This window comes from Lissotriton helveticus, chromosome 3_1, assembly GCF_964261635.1.
Source record: "Lissotriton helveticus chromosome 3_1, aLisHel1.1, whole genome shotgun sequence".
Lineage (NCBI taxonomy): Eukaryota > Metazoa > Chordata > Amphibia > Caudata > Salamandridae > Lissotriton > Lissotriton helveticus.
In genome coordinates, this window is record NC_136061.1 from 970,437,235 (window position 1) to 970,456,178 (window position 18,944).

At 48.3% G+C, this 18,944-nt stretch overlaps 1 protein-coding gene across 1 annotated transcript in view; it reads left to right on the top strand.

Annotated features, from left to right (window-relative positions):
• Positions 1-18,944, top strand: part of SH3BP4 (SH3 domain binding protein 4) — a 148,910-nt gene that overhangs the window by 100,440 nt on the left and 29,526 nt on the right. The window contains exon 2 of the mRNA XM_078681382.1: positions 13,677-14,046. Coding sequence (XP_078537508.1) covers positions 13,914-14,046 — 133 coding nt within the window. The 5' untranslated portion in view covers positions 13,677-13,913. The remainder of the gene's footprint in view (positions 1-13,676; positions 14,047-18,944) is intronic.

The window sequence follows — 18,944 nt, forward strand, 5'->3', positions numbered from 1 at the left end:
CTGGTTGCAGACCCAAGAAGGATGAAGACACAGAGCAGCCCTGCATATTAGATCAGCACAGATCGGCAGTGTTGCGTGTGCGTGTCTGCTGTGCTGCTGTGAAGGGAACTAGGCTTCAGTGGCAGGCAGCGGCTGCCTGCAGACCCAAGAAGGATGATGAGACAGAGCAGCGCTGCAGATTAGATCAGTACCAATCTGCAGTGCCGCGTGTGTGTGTCTGCCGTGCTGCTGTGAAGGGAACTAGGCGCATGCAGTATTCCAGCAACATACCTTTTATTGCTAATCAGAGATATACTGTCCTAATATGAGTCAGTCCTGACATACTGTGCGTCTGAAATGCTGGTATGGCTGAGAAGAGTCAGCCATATGTTAGGCGACCTGGTTATAAATGGATTATAGTACAATCCCAACAACTTTGCTTGTTCTAGGCAAGGGAAAAACAGATAAACTTTTATAGCTGGCATGCAAACAGTGCGAATATAAAGCACATTTTAGTCAGCAGTGACATTACCATGTACACATAAGGAGACAAGTACAGCTAGTAAGCAGAGTCCCAGTGACTGTAGTGTGTGAGTGTGCAGGGTGAACAGTGTGTAAGTGTGCAGGGTACACATTGTGTGAGTGTGCAGGATGAGTGTGCAGGATGAACAGTGTGTGAGTATGCAGGGTGAACAGTGAGTGTACAGGGTGAGCAGTGTGTGAATGTGTAGGGGCAGTGTGTGAGTGTGCAGGAAAGAAACACTCAAACTAAGTTGACCACACACATACATAATACCACACACAGTATACACACACATATACCACACACACACACATACCACACACACACATACCCTGCTGCACATACAAGCATACCACTTCGACTCCTCGTCAGGGGTAGTAAGTGGTACATAAATGGAATTACAATACAATATAACACAATACACCACGCACACACATATACTACACACAAATAACTAGCTACAGTGAAGGCAGCGTTCGTTCACTCTTACAATAGGTATGGAAGAGTACACACACTATACACAGACATACAGGCACACCCATATTCATTTCAGCTAGCAGCACAAAAGGTACGAATATCACATAATTGGAAGAAATAAATATAGCGAATATGTTGCAGGTCCTCTTACATTTGCTATTAAACAAAAACTTTGATGGGACTTATGTTTGGGACAATATGCTGCCGATTTTTTTCTTTTTTTTCTTTTTTTTTTATGGATCCTTGTCTTAGTGGGAAAACAAAGCTTTGAATCTGTTTTCCCCCGTCTCCATGAAGCATGAGGCCAAGGAAGAGGGCAGGAATGTGACACTACTCTGACAAGAAAAGATAAGAAGTAATTAACAGAAAACAGATGTCCTCTTCACTTTTATGAGGCCAAGAGTGTTTGAGAGTCTGTTTTTTCTACTTTCTGTAACTTCGCATGTTTTTAAAACTAAACATTTGTTGTCTTATGCCTTATATCAGTGTGTTCTTAGAACAATCTATAGACGTAGTTAAGTCGAATACTGACAACAGCATGTCACACCATATACGCACCACACAATCATACACGACACACACATACCACACACACACACACCACTCTCTCACCACCACTCTCTCACCACCACACACTCACCACAACACACTCACCCCCACAGACTCACCCCCACAGACTCACCCCCACAGACTCACCCCCACAGACTCACCCCCACAGACTCACCCCCACAGACTCACCCCCACAGACTCACCTCCACAGACTCACCCCCACTAACTAGGCAGCGACTGGTTGCAGACCCAAGAAGGATGAAGACACAGAGCAGCCCTGCATATTAGATCAGCACAGATCGGCAGTGCGGCATGTGCGTGTCTGCTGTGCTGCTGTGAAGGGAACTAGGCTTCAGTGGCAGGCAGCGGCTGCTTGCCAGACCCAAGAAGGATGATGAGACAGATCAGCCCTGCAGATTAGATCACCACCACCACCAGTACTACCAGTACTACAGCCACCAGTACTACCACTACCACCACCAGTACTACCAGTACCACGACTACCAGTACTACCACTACCATTACCACTACCACCACCAGTACTACCACCACCACCACTACCACCACCACCAGTACTACCAGTACCACCACCAGCACCATCACTACCACAACTACCACTACCAGTACTACCACTACCACCACCACCAGTACCACCATCACCAGTACTACCAGTACTACCAGTACCACCACCACCAGTACTACCACTACCAGTACCACCACCACCACTACCAGTACTACCACCATCACCAGTACTACCACCACTACCACTACCACCACCACCAGTCACTGGCATTTAAAATGCCAATAGCTCAAACTCTCACAACTGCGAGACCTCACAAGAAGGACATCACAGGCAGCAGCTGTGCAAGCTTCTTACACTCACAAGGAGACCACAGGCAGCAGAGGTGCAAGCTTCTCACACTCGCAAGAAGGAAATCACAAGCAGCAGTGGTGCAAGCTTCCCTTACACACTCACAGCAGGTACTGTGCCAAGGCAGCAGCAGCAACAGAGCAAGAGTCCCTTACAAAGAACAGGCACAGCACAGAGATGCACAATGCAATCTTGCCATACTCACAGGCAGCAGCGGTGCAAGCTTCTCACACTCACAAGAAGGACATCACAGGCAGCAGCTGTGCAAGCTTCTTACACTCACAAGGAGACCACAGGCAACAGATGCAAGGTTATCACACTCACTAGAAGGAAATCACAAGCAGCAGTGGTGCAAGCTTCCCTCACACACTCACAGCAGGTACTGTGCCAAGGCAGCAACAGAGCAAGAGTACCATACCAGTGTAACGTAGCGATCATTGTGCAGCATGTGCAGTGGCACCAGTGTGGCATAGCTACAATTGTGCAGCAGGTGCTATTGCACCAGTGTGTCATAGCTACCCTTGTGCAGGAGGTGCAGTGGCACCACTGTGGCATAGCTACCATTGTGCTGCAGGTGCAGTGGCACCAGTGTGGTGTAAGTATTTTTGGTGGAGCAGGTAGAGTAGTACCAGCACTGCCACCAGTGTGGTATAGCTATCATTAGTGGAGCAGGTGCAGTGGCACCAGTGTGCTATACCTATCATTAGTGCAGCAGGTGCAGTGGCACCAGTGTGGCGTAGCAGGTGCAACAGTGTGGTGTAGATACCATTGTTCAGCAGGTGGAGTGGCACCAGTGTGGTGTAGCAGGTGCAACAGTGTGGTGTAGGTACCATTGTTCAGCAGGTGCAGTGGCACCAGTGTGGTGTAGGTACCATTGCTGCAGTAGGTGCGGTAGCACCAGTGTGGCGTACGTACCATTGCTGCAGCAGGTGCAGTTGTACCAGTGTGTAGTAGCTACCATAGGTGGAGCAGTTGCAGTGGTAGTGTTCCTTAGCTATAATTGTGCAGCAGGTGCAGTGGCACCAGTGAGTGGTAGATGGCGTTGCGTAGCAGGTGTAGTGTTATCAGTGTTACTTTTCTATGCTTGTGCAGCAGGTGCAGTGGCACCAGTGTGGCGTAGGTGTCATTGGTGCAGCATGTGCAGTGGTACCGGTGAGTGGTAGCTACCATTGGTGGAGCTGGTGCACTGGTAGTTTTGCTTAGCTATGATTGTGCAGCAGGTGCAGAGGCACCAGTGTGTGGCGTAGTTACCATTCGTGGGGCAGGTGAGGTGTTATCAGTGTTACTTAGCTATGATTGCGCAGCAGGTGTAGTACCACCTGTGTGGCGTACCTACCATTGTGCAGCAGGTGCAGTGGCACCAGTGCGCCTCATTGGTGTAACACACTCACTACCACACACTCACCCCCACAGACTCACCATCACACACTCACCAGTACACACACAACCACATACACAACAACACACCACCAGCCGTCAGTGCACGCTATCACTAGGGCCAAACACTATCAGCCATCAATGCACACTTTCACAAACAACAAACACCACCAGGCGTACAACACCAGCCGTCAGTGCATCCTTTTACAAGGCGCACTCACCAGCAACCAACAGTGCACCCTTTCACCAAACACACACACCATCAGCCATCTGTGCACGCTTTTACTAACTACACACCGACCAGCCGTCAGTGCACCCTTCCACAAGGCACACACACCTCCAGCTGGCAGTGCAGTACTTTACCAAGCACACACACCACCAGCCATCAGTGCACAATTTCTACAGGCAGTCACGGCCATCAGTACATGCATCGATTGTTACACATCCACAATTAAGTATTGTAGCAATCTCAGTATGGTACACTTTAGTTTTAAACATATTCATGTAAAAACACAGCATGCCACCATTGCTACAATTACAATCTAACACACAATTCCACTCTGCACCACATTAACACACTCCATAACACTTAGCAAAAATACATTACCATTTACAATGCCATTAGCTCAAACTCAAATAAATCCGAGCCCGATTGCATTTCTAATGCTTGTTTTCATATGCCTTTATTCAAAGTGAGAACCAGCAACCTTGTTTTTCTTAAATCAAGTAGTATATCTCAGATAATATCTGGACTTGTGAGTCTCCACACAAGAGTAAGACCTAGGCTATAAATTAACTCCATCTGACCTCTAATTCTTCCGCGATTCAAATCCCGGTGGAGTGGTGTAATTCTTGGGTTTGGGGGACTAGGGATGGCAGTGAGGGCAAGACGAGCCTCGAGTTGCTTTCTGAAGGGGCAGCAGGTTGGGTTGGGATGCTTGACCAGCTCTTCAGCAGTATTTCCTCAGCAGTATTTCCTATCTAGCTTCGATCGCGTGCTGTGAACATTCACGCTGGGGGACTTGAGGCATTTGTTTTAAAGGTTTGACCAAATGCTGGATAAATTGATAACCTGTCTACCCTCGCCCTTAACCCGGACATTAAGCCGTACCCTAATCGTAATCTTTGCCCCAGCCATATCTCGAACCCTGATTCTGTCCCTCAACCTAGTGTTTGCCCAGCCTAACATTTACATGTTGCTCTATACTGTTGTAAGTTGCAGGCGGTTCCTTATCACTGATGGCATTGTGCTCAAGTCGTGGACTTTTCTTAAACAAATCATCTTCAGGTGCGTTCGTTCAATTGGCTTAACTCAAGGGCCCCCCATGTGGCGACAGAGAGCGGGGTGGCGCCTCCACCGAGCCTGTGAGCGGGAGAGCCCCGCCCGCTCCTGCTGCGGGGCTTGTCTCGTAGTTTGCGTTGTTTCCTTTCTTCGGGCTCACGACTGCGCCGCCTCCCGGCGTCCGTGTGCGCCGTTCCTGCGCCTGGCAGCGCGCCGGCCTGGTGGTGCCCGCGGGAGGCCTGGGGTTGGCATGGAGCCGCCCCCGCCCCGGGGGCAGTTTTCCGCGGCGCTGCAGGTCATTGTTCCCGGATTAGGAGGACTGCCAGGCAACTACGGGCCGGTGAGGCGGCGCCCAGGGGTTTGAGGCAGGGCCCTGCTGTGCCGTGGGCTCTGGTCGGCTGGGACAGAGCCCTGCCTCCCGCAGCACACCTTGTTCACCCCACAGCCCCCTCGCCTTCTGACACGAGGGATGCAGGCCGGATGGGTGACTGGAAGGAAGGGGTGGTTGCGGATGAGCGAGTCGTGAGGTGTTTGGGATGAGGTGGAAGGCAGGTGTGGGGTAGAGGGGACACGCAGTGGCTGGTGCACCTGTGCCCGGTAGCATATTTGAGTGCGTCAGCAGGATGTGAACTCACAGTTGTTAGTGTGTGGAGGGCTGTGTGGTGTGGTTGGGGCTAGGCCTGGAGGAAGCAGATGTTGGTCACGGTGGGTGTTGTGGGGGCCTGGGTGTGGAAAAGGGCAAAGGTGATGGGGCCCTTGGGGGGTAACCAGGCTGCTTGTGGCTGGAGTGGTGTGGGTGTGAAAGACAAAGGGATGGGGCGAAGAGGAGGGCTGCAGCAAGGGGTGCTTGTGAAAGTGTGCATGGTGCTTCGACAGCACTTAATTAAGAAACCGGAGAGGTTGCCTTATTGTAGATTGAGGGGCACGCGGTGTGCCTGGGACCCTCTTGTATTCATGGCTGACAAGAATTACGCCATATTTTTGCTGTTTTTATTTTACATAGCGCGAATTCGACCCGAAGGTATAGAGCGCTTTACATGAACACGAGTTACATTACACAAATACACAGTCATGTTTTGCAGGCACGGGGAGATTAAGTGATTTGCCCAGAATCACAGGAGTTGAGCCGACGCCAGACTCGAACCCGGTTCCCTAGTTTCAAACCCGTCATCTCTGGCTGTTAGCCCACATTGTAAGTATACTGTACTTAACAGACCTAACCTTCCTCTGGTGCTCACAGATAGTGTGTAGTTTCAAGACGCTTGGTCTGTTTCCTTCCTGGGGCTCTCCTCGAGATCTCCCGTTTGTATTTCCTTTCCCAGGGCGAGGCAAGCCCTCCTCCGACTAACCAGCTCCTTGTAGAACCCACTTTGCCTGCCAGGGGACTTGTTTAAAGTGCAGAGGACGCGGTTGGGAGGCCAGTGCCTGCGCCGGTGTGGGGCTCCCCTAGGAGAGGCGCAGCTGCCGGGCCTGGAAGTTAACTAGTATCAAATGCGGAGTGAAAGCTCAGTGTGGGCAGGGCAGTGGCTTCTCCGCTCGTGGGCTGTCTTTAGTGCTCACTCGCCTGTCCGTGCTGGTTCATCTTTGGTGTTGCCTGGCTGCTCTCGTCCTCTCTGCAGAATCACAAACAGCAGAGCTATGCCTCACGTTGCACAGGTTCAAGTCCGTCATAGCCCTGCCCTCGCTCGTGTCGTGCAGATCACGCTGCCAGGCGCTTTTGTAGTAGTGCTCTGTGTTGTGTTGACCAGATTTAAAGGGCATCTCTGCTGTCCCGCAAACTGCAAAATGGACCTCAGTCAAAGGCTCTCTTTCTCTCTTTCGCTCTTTCTCTCTCTTTATCGCTTTTTCTCGCTCTTTCTCGCTCTTTCTCTCTCTCGCTCTTTCTCTCTCTCGCTCTTTCTCGCTCTTTCTCTCGCTCTTTCTTTCTCGCTCTTTCTTTCTTTCTCGCTCTTTCTTTCTTTCTCGCTCTTTCTTTTTTCTTTCTCTTTTTCTTTCTCGCTCTTTTTTCTTTCTCTTTCTCTCTCTTTCTCTCTCGCTCTTTCTCTCTCTCTCGCTTTCCCTTTCGTTCTCTCTCTCTCTCTCTCTCTCTCTCTCTCTTTCTCTCTTTCCCTTTCGTTCTCTCTCTTTCTTTCTCTCTTTCTCGCTCTCCGCCCCCCGCCCCCCTCCCATGGCGCCGCCCCTGTGTTCAGTATGAACTGCTTGACACGGGTCAGTTGTTTGCACATGTTACTCGTGGCGGTCGAGCTAGCGGCCGTATCCTGCCATCCATCGTTCGCCTGGGTGACTCCTCTCAGAGGGGGCCCGTGTTTGTCTCGGTATCATGGTGACGTGACCCATTCGTGAGACAGTTTATGCGCCAATTGTGGTCTTTGCTCCACATCCAGTGCACTGGCTGATCATGTGAGTGTGGGTATGTGCACACCTCCTTTTGTTCCCGTGGCGTGCACAGATGTTTAGCAGCATTTCATTCTGTATCGCACCGCAGGGCCCCGCGGTTACCGAGCCAGTGCATTCTCTGAGTGATCACTGGTTAGAGCAGGAAGTGACGTTTGGTGGATGCCAAAGCTCCCTCGGCCCCCTCGTCCTTTCAACCCTCTGGGGTCACGGTGAGCAGCATTGAATTGGACCATTCTTGTTATTACGGCTGATTCCTCGCTGTGGAATGGACATTGTGTCTGCACTGAGCTTGCTGACCAGTGAAATGTGACCGCGGTCGCCTCTACCCCACCCCATGGATGTCACCGTTAGAATGACTATGCAACAAGTAAGATAGCTCAGTGGGTTCATGCGAGTTGCACAATCTGTTAATAACTTTCAGATAACATGTTCCAGTGCCGGAAGGCTACTGAGTTCTGGCTACAAGTTGGATAAGTTGTTTATAAATGTTTGTATTTATTTATTTTGCAACTTTCATGAAGGTCTATGCAAAACGTTGCCAATGTTTCACTTCGCTACATCTATCCAAAAACTGTACCTTTTTGTAGCAGTTTATTTCGCATATATCCTAACACTAGCAAAACGGCTTTGCTTAAGGACTCTGCAGAACAAGCATTTGCAATGCATTAGGTCTCGAATTTACGAGAGTTTGAGCTATTGGCATTGTAAATGAGTGTGACACTGGTTCAGCGCTCCAGCGCTGTTAATGACCACAGGTGAGCCCTACTTAAAGCTCGCTCGAGTCGCGCAGCGGTGACGCGCAGCGGTAGCGCCTGACTCGCGCCGGAGTCAAGCCTGAGTCCTGCCCGTCTGCGCTCGTCAGCGTCCCGGAGGCGTCTCGGGCGGGTCTCTGCCTTTTTTAGCATGTGTAAATCTGGCGCACTTTTGGTGCGATACACATGTGAGGAGCTGCGCTCTCTGAATCACAGGGAGAGTTGTTGCTGTTCTGTCTTTGCGGGCCGCCATAGGGGTAAGTCTCGTTGCCCGGGCTGTGGCTGGCGCCCTAACCGGGCTTTGTCTTCAGCCCCGTCTAGTATCATAGTTGGCGCAGAGTATGCCTGCATGCTGCTAAACACCAGATCGGCGTGCAGTCATGCGCAAGACATCTTTGAGCTTCTCGAGACAGAGAAGCCACTCTGCTTAATGGTGACGGAGACTTGGTGGGGAGAATCCTCCAACCCCGATGTGGCAAGGGCAATCCCGCCTGAGTATAACATCTTCAGGAAGGATAGAGCGAAGGGCAGGGGCGGTGGGGTCGCACTGGTGGTGAGGAAGGGCACGTTGTGCACCGTCTTATCCACGGAGGATATCCGTGGCTCGGAATCGCTGGCTTTTTCACTCATGCTAGCGCCGCACCAGTCAGTGAAGGGTCTGTTGGTCTATCGACCCCCTGGCCCGCTCGGAACTTTCTTTGCAGACCTTGATTCTGTGTTGTTGGGTCTGGCCCTGAGAGCAGAACACTGCTTAGTGGCGGGGGACTTTAACATCCGGATGGATGATCCGTCTGACCCCGCTGCTATAAAGCTTTCGGAGGCCATGAATCCTTTGGGCCTTATACCTCATTTGCAGGGGCCGACTCATGCTAAGGGGCATACTCTTGACCAGGTTTTTTCTACATCCCCTTTGGTGGTGAAAGAGATTCTCCCGGTCTTGTGGTCGGATCACTGGCTTGCCAAATTTGTAATCAGTGGCACTGCCAGGCCGTCCGCCCCTGTCCCACAGCAACGGGGACGAGCTTTCAGAGCATTTTGTAGAGTAACCCCTGAGATGCTGGCTCAGGCTGCTTCGAACCATCCTTGTCCTCTCTCAGGTGAGCTGGAGAGGGACTTGGAGTCCTTGCAGGATTGGCTTACGGAGAGGCTTAATGACCTGGCCCCGATGCAGCCCCCCCGCCTGACATCAAAGCGGGTGTCAGCCCCTTGGTTTACTCCTGCACTGTGGGCTACACGGCAGCAGTGCAAGGTAGCCGAAAGGGCCTGGCGGGCTCGCTATGACAGCATGGACAGGTCCGCCTATAAGGCTGTGGTTAAGGTCTACCACCGGGACATCCGCCTCGCAAAGAAAGCCTATCTTGCGGGGAGAATCGAAGCCGCCTCGAACTCCAGTAAGGAGATTTTTACCATCGTCAGAGAATTCATCTCCCCTCGGATTATCACATTGGAAGAGGTGCCCTTGGGTTCTTGGGCGGCGGATCTTGCCTGTTTTTTTACTAGCAAGATAAAACTTATACAGGACTCATTTTCATCTGTAGTACCTGTTAGGCCGCCGGTGTCCGAGGTCGACACGCTTTCCTCTGCCGCACGGTGTGCTTTACTGGCTGAGTTTCCATCGTTGCCAGCCCCCGCCTCTTTAGCGCTTATGGGCAATTTAAAATCTGGGTCTCCGCTGGACCCTTGCCCAGCTAAGCTCTTGGGTAAATTGGCGGAGGTGATTAATCCACTGGCGAACCCCCTCCTCAACCTTTCGTTGAGTCAGGGAGTGGTTCCGTCCGTGTGGAAGCAAGCCATGGTCATCCCGCTACTTAAAAAACCTGGGCTTGATCCTAAGGTCCCGGCTAACTACAGGCCGATTTCGTTGTTGCCGGCTCTGGTAAAAATCTTGGAGAAGCACGTTCAGTCGGTGCTCTCCAATTTTTTGGAGTCCCACGAGATTCTTCATGACTCCCAGTCAGGCTTTCGCTCTAATCGTAGCACCGAGACCGCGCTCCTTGAGGTTTCTGAAACCATCAAAGGGGTGTTGGATTCCGGGGGCAAAGTAATGCTGGTGTTGTTGGATCTGTCGGCGGCTTTTGACACCGTCCCCCATGATGGCCTTCTCGCAAGACTCTTTGAGATTGGTCTGCGGGGGACGGTGCTCAGATGGTTTTCGTCCTTCTTAGCCGGCCGCCGGCAAACGGTCTGGACATCACCTGACTCCGCCGTGATGCCGCCATTGGGAGTCGGGGTCCCTCAGGGCTCTATATTGAGCCCGACCCTTTTTAACATCTTTATGACCCCTTTGGCGGCGGTGGCGGAGTCATTTGGTGCCCGGATCGTGTCGTATGCCGACGACACCCAGCTCCTTTTCTCTTGCGAGAGAGGGGCAGACTTTGACGGGGAGAGTATCCGGAATTGCCTTGGGGCTGTGTTTACATGGTTCCAACTGAACAGCCTCAAGTGCAATTCCGATAAATCTGAGGTACTCTTTTTCGGGTGCGATACAGAGCCTAGCTGGCAGGCCTGGTGGCCCGTCGCCATGTTCCCTCCGTCCGGCTCTTCCCCTATGGCTAAAAACTTGGGGGTTAAGATGGACAAGGGGCTGACGATGAAAGACCAGATCCTTGGGGTGACCGGTACCTGCTTCGGCCTATTAAAAATGCTGCGGAGGTTTTTGCCTCTTCTGTCAGAGGAGCATAGGAGGCTGACTGTGCAGGCTCTGATAGGCTCCAGGTTGGATTATGCCAACATTCTTTACCTGGGCCTACCAGAGTACCTACTACAGCGGCTTCAAGTTGCGCAGAATGCGGCGGCCAGGGCCATTTTTGGTCTAAATCGACGTACCAGCGTCTCTGGGCTACTGCTGACGCTGCACTGGCTACCCATCCGCAAACGGATTGCCTTCAAGGCTATGACTTTGGCCTACAAGGCGCTCCACGCGGTGGGGGCAAAGTATCTCCAAAAGAGACTGGCCTTTTATCATCCGGCTCGCTCGCTGAGGTCGGAATCTCTACTCTTGGCGGTGGTTCCTCGTGTTAAGAGGGCCCGCCTGGGGGGCCGCTCCTTTAGTCTATTGGCCCCACAGATGTGGAATTCGTTGCCGCTCCCACTGCGGGGGGCTACTACTCTTCTGGAGTTTAGGAAAGGGCTCAAAACCTGGCTGTTCTCTCAGTAGTCTTCCAGGTAGTTTCTCTTTTTTATTGTCTGCGTGTCGTTTACTTTCTTTTAAATGTGTTATGTTATCCTGCATTACTTTCCCTTACCTAAAGCGCCGGGACACTCTTTTTGAGTAACCGTTGCGCTATACAAAAGAATAAATAACATAACATAACAGAAATGACGACAATGAATTTTATTTATGTGTTGTTTTTAAAACGAATACTTAAAAGGCATTGTCATTTACAATGCCAATAGCTTAAACTTTTGCAAATGCAAGACCTATTGCATTGCAAATGCGCTCGGCGCCTGTGCTATACATTTTTTTAAAAAGAGTTGGAAGAGAGCGTGTCAGGCAAGACAAAGATATTTGAGAAAATAGTGCTCGGAGGCTGTAATTTAGGCCTACAGAGTAACCACACAACTGGGGTGTTGCCATGGGAGGTTACAAAATGAGACCAGGCAGTACTAAGGAGAGACTACTAAGCCTATTGACCTATAAACAGCTACAGTTTACAGTGGACAATGACACAAGCCAATGAAAAATATGGGCGGAGAATAGGCGGAGCTTCAAGTCCCTACCTGAATACAGCATGCTTCGCAGCGCCTGCGCTGCCCAGGCTCAACCTAAAAACAGTGTCTTCTTCCTCTAACCTGTGCCGTTGTGCAAAGGGGGATGGGGATTGCATCTGTAAATGTCCTGTTTCCCCCTCGCCTCACCCTTGTGCTGCACTTCTGTTCACAGCCAGCAAAAACACACTACTCTGCCTGCCTGCATGCAGCAGTATAGTTTCTGTTTACATTTCACTTTTTACTTACTTTTGCATTCCCTAAGAGAATTTTCTTTTTCCAGGATGGTATGTCTGTAGTTTTTTCATGCAACATATTACTCGTGTATCATGTGTAGTGTGAAGAGTCACTCCTATGTAGCTGTGTGTAGGCCATGGCTGAGAGCTGCGAAGTACAAGCGGAACGCAGTGCAGGTTTCTCACATTGCCTGTCAGTGAATTATAAAGGGGATTGGAATACTGCTTTTCCAATCATTGGCCTCTCTGAAGAGAGCCCAGAACAATGGTAAGGTGTGCCACTTGTATAGTGATTTTATGCGTTGTGAAGCATGTAACAGCTGTCAAAATAATGAAATGGGGAAAGTTAAAGAAAATGGTATGCATATGGGTGAGTGGGTGGATTGTGTGTGTGTGTGGGGGGGGGGGGGTTGGTTTAATTGAAGGAAATGCAAGGAACCACATGCAGCTTAGAGTAAAAAGATGGTGCTAAAGAGGAAATAGATGAGCGAGATACAGAGTGAATGTTTCAGAAAGATGAGACGAGAAAAGAGCATGAACATCTTACAAAGACTGCAGAAGAGAAGTGTGAAGAGTGGAACAGTAGTGACTGAGACACTCCGAAGGCCTTGCGCCTTCCAAAAACCATAGTAATGTTCAGTTCACAGTCTGAATAAAACGTTTAAATTAGTGTGTATATATATCACTCGCATGCAGCTGCCTGTAGCCTCCAAGACAAAAATCACACAGGCCAAAGTTTACAGGTTGGGAAAGTCTCTAGTGCAGGGGTCTCCAACCTTTCTGTAATAAGATCAATTTATGTTCAATGAAAATCACCCGGAGCTACTATTATTGTTAGAGTTGTAGTTGCGGCCACATTAGGCAAGATCACATTAGGGTTCACATTATGCACGGTTGCCTGCAGTGATCACCTCAGTTTGTCAGGAATGACTGCGAGTTATGTAATAAAAAGGCTTTGTTGGTGTGGAATGCCTCCATGTGGGTAATGCATAACAGCCATAGCTGCAATGCACCTAGCACTAAGCTTATAACACCCCCAACGCTGCATGATTTGTCATTGAAATAGCAGATATATTTTGGAAATTCAATCATTTTTCTCCAAACATCAGTTTATGAGATCTAAAAATGCACATAATTCTTGCTAACATGCTTTTGTATTTTGATATAAATAAAATTCAACTAGACAAATCCTTTAATGTAGTAGGTTGTGCTGCACACCGCAGAGTTACTTAGAGGTAACTGGAGAGCTACCAGTAGCTCACCAGCTCCCGATTGTAGAAGCCTGCTCGAATGCTTCACTTGCCATGTTTCATTTTCTGGGCTGCAAATCAGTTTCTTGTAAGTGTATGGTTTCCACCTGACCTCTGACCCTTAGTCACTCCCAAGTAAAATGTGAGTTTCCACAGGAGAGGAGAGTCCAATTTAAGCTTCTTTACTTGAAAAGGAAAAGCACTAGTTTGCTTCAGGTGCTGGAGTTCTTGCTATAACTATATTGCTGATTAATACTTTTTTCTTTTCCATTTAGGTCTGTGAATGTTTGGGGAGATCAACCTTGTTTGGAGACTTCAGGATTTGAAAGCTGCTAGCAAGATCTCAGTTCTGCCAATGAGATTGGGAAGCCACTTCCGTAGTTGGGTGCTGTGGTTGGGCGCTGTGATCTGATCAGTAACACCAATCTTACACTGGAGTCGTGTGGCAGGATGTGGACCAGCAGCTGGCAGACATGTCATAACAGAGCATCATGAAACCCTAGTGCTGCCGGATGCGACGGACAAACATGGCTGCCCAAAGAATCCGTGCGGCTAACTCCAGCAATCTCCCGCGGTGCCGCTCCGAGGGCACGCTCATCGACATAGAAGATGCCTTCTCGGAGCCTAGCTTCAGCGATGTCAAAGGTGAGGTGTCTATGTACTTATGTTTAAGCATCTTAAGAATGGAGACCTCAGCCCACAACAGCAATTGCTTCTCGTCAGACCCTTAGTCTGCCCAGATCCTTATGTAGTGTGATATGGCAGCCCCAGACATCCCTGGCTTTTTCAAAGGCTCTCAACCATCCTGAGATCATTTACAAATGTTTTATTTCATCCCCTGCTGGGAGATGATCTAAGGATTTGTGATAGTTCCCCTAAAATAATGTGGTACATAGTAATCCGCCCCAGTGAAGCTTTGATGGATTTCCGTCTGTCGATTTCTCCTTGACCTGTGGTTTATAGGGTACCTAAAAAAATATTGGAGTTGTTCGTACAGGTATCTCTCAATGAGTCTGGTAAAACAGACGAATAGCGAACTAGTGGGGTCCTGCTGGAACCAGTATTACTGGATATGGAAGTAAGTAAGTAAAGACTATTACATCTCTGCCAAGGAAAAAAAAGGCGCTGAGAAAAAAAGCTGAATAAAACATACAATAGCAGAGTGTAATAAAAGAAGGCCCTACAATGTGATCAGTGAAAGTCCATACCATTAAGGTGTGGCCCACTAAGTGCAGTTCATTAAAATCCAAAAGTGTGTCGTGCTTTCAATATTAAAACGTGATTTGTGTCTCAAGCAGGCTTGTAATTCATGGAGTGGCAATGGGTTGCTTTAAAGTGTTTCAGATTATAAAACATAATTTCTGCCTCAAACAGGTTCGTAAATGATGACATAACAATCAGCTGTCTTAAAAACACACACTGCTTCATAGTTCCTTATTGGACAGGTGGGGCTCTGTGGGGTATGTGCGTCAGGTGTGCTTGTAATATAAAGGTCTTCTAAAAATAGGACATAGTTTGTGCCTCAAACAAATTTGTGGTTGATGTGTCCTAGGCTTCAGCAGACATCTTGGGGCATTTTTAGGTTTCCTGTTACTGATTTCATAAACTTTATTCAACGCCCAGATAGCTGACCTGATTCTCCTAGAAGGCCAGTAAGGACAGCGAACCCCCATGTCCTTATGTTTAGGATTCGAAGTATTGGTCGGATCTGTGTATTAAGGACTCTTCTGTTGTGCTGCACCGTGCATCGACTTCTCCCTCATTACGATCATACCAATAGCCTCTTAGGGAGATTAGGCCAGAGCGCATTCTTTGCATGGTAGGGGAGCGGCGAGTGCAGGTAATTGGGTAGAGGGCAGTGAGAGGGCAGTGAGAGTAGAGGTTGGCAGCCCAGATGCCATGATGTTTGGATTTTGTCGCTTAAGTCCTGTTCTCATTAGATTATGTTAGCTTGTTTTGTTAGCAATTTTGCTATGGTCCTCAACGGTAAACTGTTTTATTAGTAGATCTTCCGCACTTAAGGCCTTCATTGAGATTGCCAGTAGCAGACCCCATGTTGAACTGGGGACTGGATTTTCTCCCAGAGCAGATGTTTCATCGTGCCTGTTGGGGCCATTTGCATCGTTGAGGAGTTAATAATAAATTTGGCATTTAAAATCAGATCTGGCTATGGCAATTTTAAATCTATCCTGATTTGTGACTGGCCAGTGCAATCTGGATGGACGAAGATATGCTGATAGCAAATACATTGCTGTTTGTCTAACTACTCATAGAGGTTGTCCTTAAACACCATTGCGCCATATGTCAATGCGGTCATCACCTTAGCCGCCACCACCGTTAGAACGGCCTCTGTGTTTTCACACGCAACTCTGATTTAAAGTTGGCCCATCTTGTATGTTGGGTGTTTTGCAGTCTTTTTCAAGGAACCCAGCTGGATATGGAAATGTCACCCACTCTTTTGTGGCATGGTGTATCCGGGGTAACCTTAGCCTGTTCTTGTAAGAAAATCCTGCCTGGATGGACTCAACCTCTTTCTGGAGAAAGTTTTTAATAAATAAAGCTAGATCCTCAAAGGGATCCAGAAGCTAAAATTGCTTTGAGGGTAGACCCAAAGAAATGTCTTTTTATTAATACAGGTATGGGGGGTATATCCAGTGGGTACTAGGAAATGTGTATTCTTCTCATCTGCCAACATGTGTAGGCCTATTACGTTGCCCATGGGGCCCATGGTCTTATTCAGGCCTGAAATTGATCCCTACCTATTTACTGCATGCCTGTAAAATAAAATAAATAAACACATGGCCATGCCTATGAGACACTGCCATACCTCATTGGGTCAGAAGGTTCATCATTAACTAAAACTTAACTGTAGACTATTATATCGTCATAGTCGTGGTGAGGCCCCCCCTTCTCTACCACATATTACTCAAGAGTCTGTGCTGGCTGCTGTGCTTAATAATTGCCCTCTGTCTGTCGTAGTGGTTGTCCATAGTGGCTCCGAACATGGGACTCTAGGACTATAGCAGTCGGCCAAGGCCGCCTTCATTTCCATGAATCTCCATTTGTTGCTTTGGTCCTGAAGCAAAGCCTTACCAAGGGGAAATGGCACGAAGGTGGCTACTAAATAGAATGTAATGGGATTATCAGAATGTCGAGGCAGGGGTGTTGCTTTTAAAAAATAATGTACTGTTTACACTTGAAGCAATAGGGCAGATGGAGTGGCAAATGGCAGTGAAAACTGGAAGTTTCTTGCTCTTATGGCTCCCCACGTATAATTACAAAGAGATTTAATAGAGCTGTCATTTTTACAACCAAGATGGCAGCTATCGCTTGTCATCTAGTGGGCTATGTCAACTTATAAGAAGCATGCAGCTCACGTTTGCCCTCCAGTATCTGGTCTTCGTTTTCTGGTGCTCGTAAGCCTTACTTAGCTCGTGTAACAGTTTGTGTTAATTAAATACAAAAAAGGCAAACATTTCCAGATTTTTCAATTGCGGAAGAAGTGTTGTGGGCTGAAGAGCGTCGCCCACCTGGTGCTGAAGCGTGGTACTATTATAAACTTAATCAGTGATGGGAAGGTTGACTTACAGTATTGGTCTGAGTTTCCAGTAGGTGGATCTGACGCTCGGGCCCCAGGTGGTAGATCTGTGCCACACCAGGTAGAGGTTGATGGTCCCCTCTCTGCCCCAGATGTCTCCGAGCATGCATGGCACAGGTGGAGGCCGTCATCTGCCCCAGTTTGATACCATGCTGGGCAGAGGGTGTATGCTGTAGTATCAATGTTTATATAAACATAGATTTCTTTGTTTTACGTTCTCTACCAACCATTGGCTAATTTGGCAAATAACGGTAGTTGGATATAGAAATACCAAAAAAGCCAGCTGTTTATGCATTTATGTTCTCCATTGCTAGTTTTTTTGCTTTTAAATCCCTCAACTCTTTAGGCAGGCCGCACATAACCACAATGTTTTTTACATTGCGTGACACATCATGTGATGCAGAGTTTTTTTTATGGTACATTCCACCAGTAGAGTCAATACGTTTGCCCATTTCAGACCACTCGCCACCCCACCCCCAGCACTTCATGCCTGGTACTCAGAAGTCCCAATGATCGTGACATATAGAATATGTCCCTACTGTACCGCACTTTTTTAGACCTACTTGTTTTGTGACTTGTTACTCGGCGGGAGGAGGGGGTGCTCCATGCTCATGGCACTGTAATAGATACTGTAATCATCAATTACTTTAATATAACTGAAACATCCATTCCCATGTATTAATTCGCCCCCCCCCCCCTTCGGAGTATGCAGTCTCTGGCTCATTGTACAGCCTCTTTCTCTCAGTAGCCCCTAGCTCTGTGTGCAGCCCCCCCCACCCCCCCCCCCCCTGCTCTCTGTCTGGTCTGTAGCTCTACTCCATTTCCTCCGAGCCTTATCCATAGCAGTGTTTGAATGCTCCCTTCCAGTGTTTTCTTGGAACAAACTTCTTCCATACAATGCTGATGCCGGACCACATGCTTTTGAGTAACAACAAATCCTCCATTTGTTGGAGCAACGTCAAAGCTGACAGCCTGACAAGATTATTTTCTCTGAAATGTGCGAGACACCGTCTATTGGAGAAACATTCCACCAGTAGAGGCAATACGTTTCCCCATTTCAGACCACTCCTATCCCACCCCCACCCCAGCACTGTATGCCTAGTACTCACAAGTCCCAATGACCGACCATAGATTTGCTGGTCTGCATACTCTGCTGCCCATTTTACAAATGATTGTCCTACAATCCAAGTAACTGCTTTTTCAGTGTCTGGACCAGAACAGAACGTGAAATAGAGACAATTAAATGGTAGAAACAGTAACCAAACCTGGTCAACCTACAAATAAACAGCAACTTCTAGTTGTTTATTTTGACATCTCCTAATTCTCTTGATATCCTGCCAAGACAGGCAAACTTGCCCCTGGCTTAGCAGAACATTATCGCCTGTAGAGGGTCCTCCCCGCTCTCGCAACTCTGTGTGAAAAATTAAGATAATTAAGTAATTTCTGAATCCAATGCATTGCTGCTTTTTCAAGCCAATCACGCTATCCAAACAACACTGGATTTCTTTAACTTTTCACTTCGAGCTATTTCAGCACCCTCTTCCCCAGACTTTACCAATCTGATAGCATTATCAGTTGAAGTGTTTATCACTGTGCTTTCCTGTTCTTCAATGGAATAATTTACTAATGTATCCTCTGGCTGGAACTCAACTTGTTCTTTCTTTTGGACCACCCCCAGTGGGGAAATCATTAAATCGGGTAGAGGCCATTACCATAATGGTCCAGCTATCCTCTTTCTTTCAGTTCTTTATCCAATTTAGCTTTTACAATGTCAGTTAACTCTTTTGCTGATTTTTTTTTTTAAGTTATCTGCTCGCTTTCTGATATCAAGCCCTTGATAACCTAATTGAAGACCTTCCTTAAAACTCGAAATAGGGAGGCAGCCAAAAAACTGGATTGAATATAATGGCCACTGGCATAAAGTGTCAACCTTAACCAGAGTATG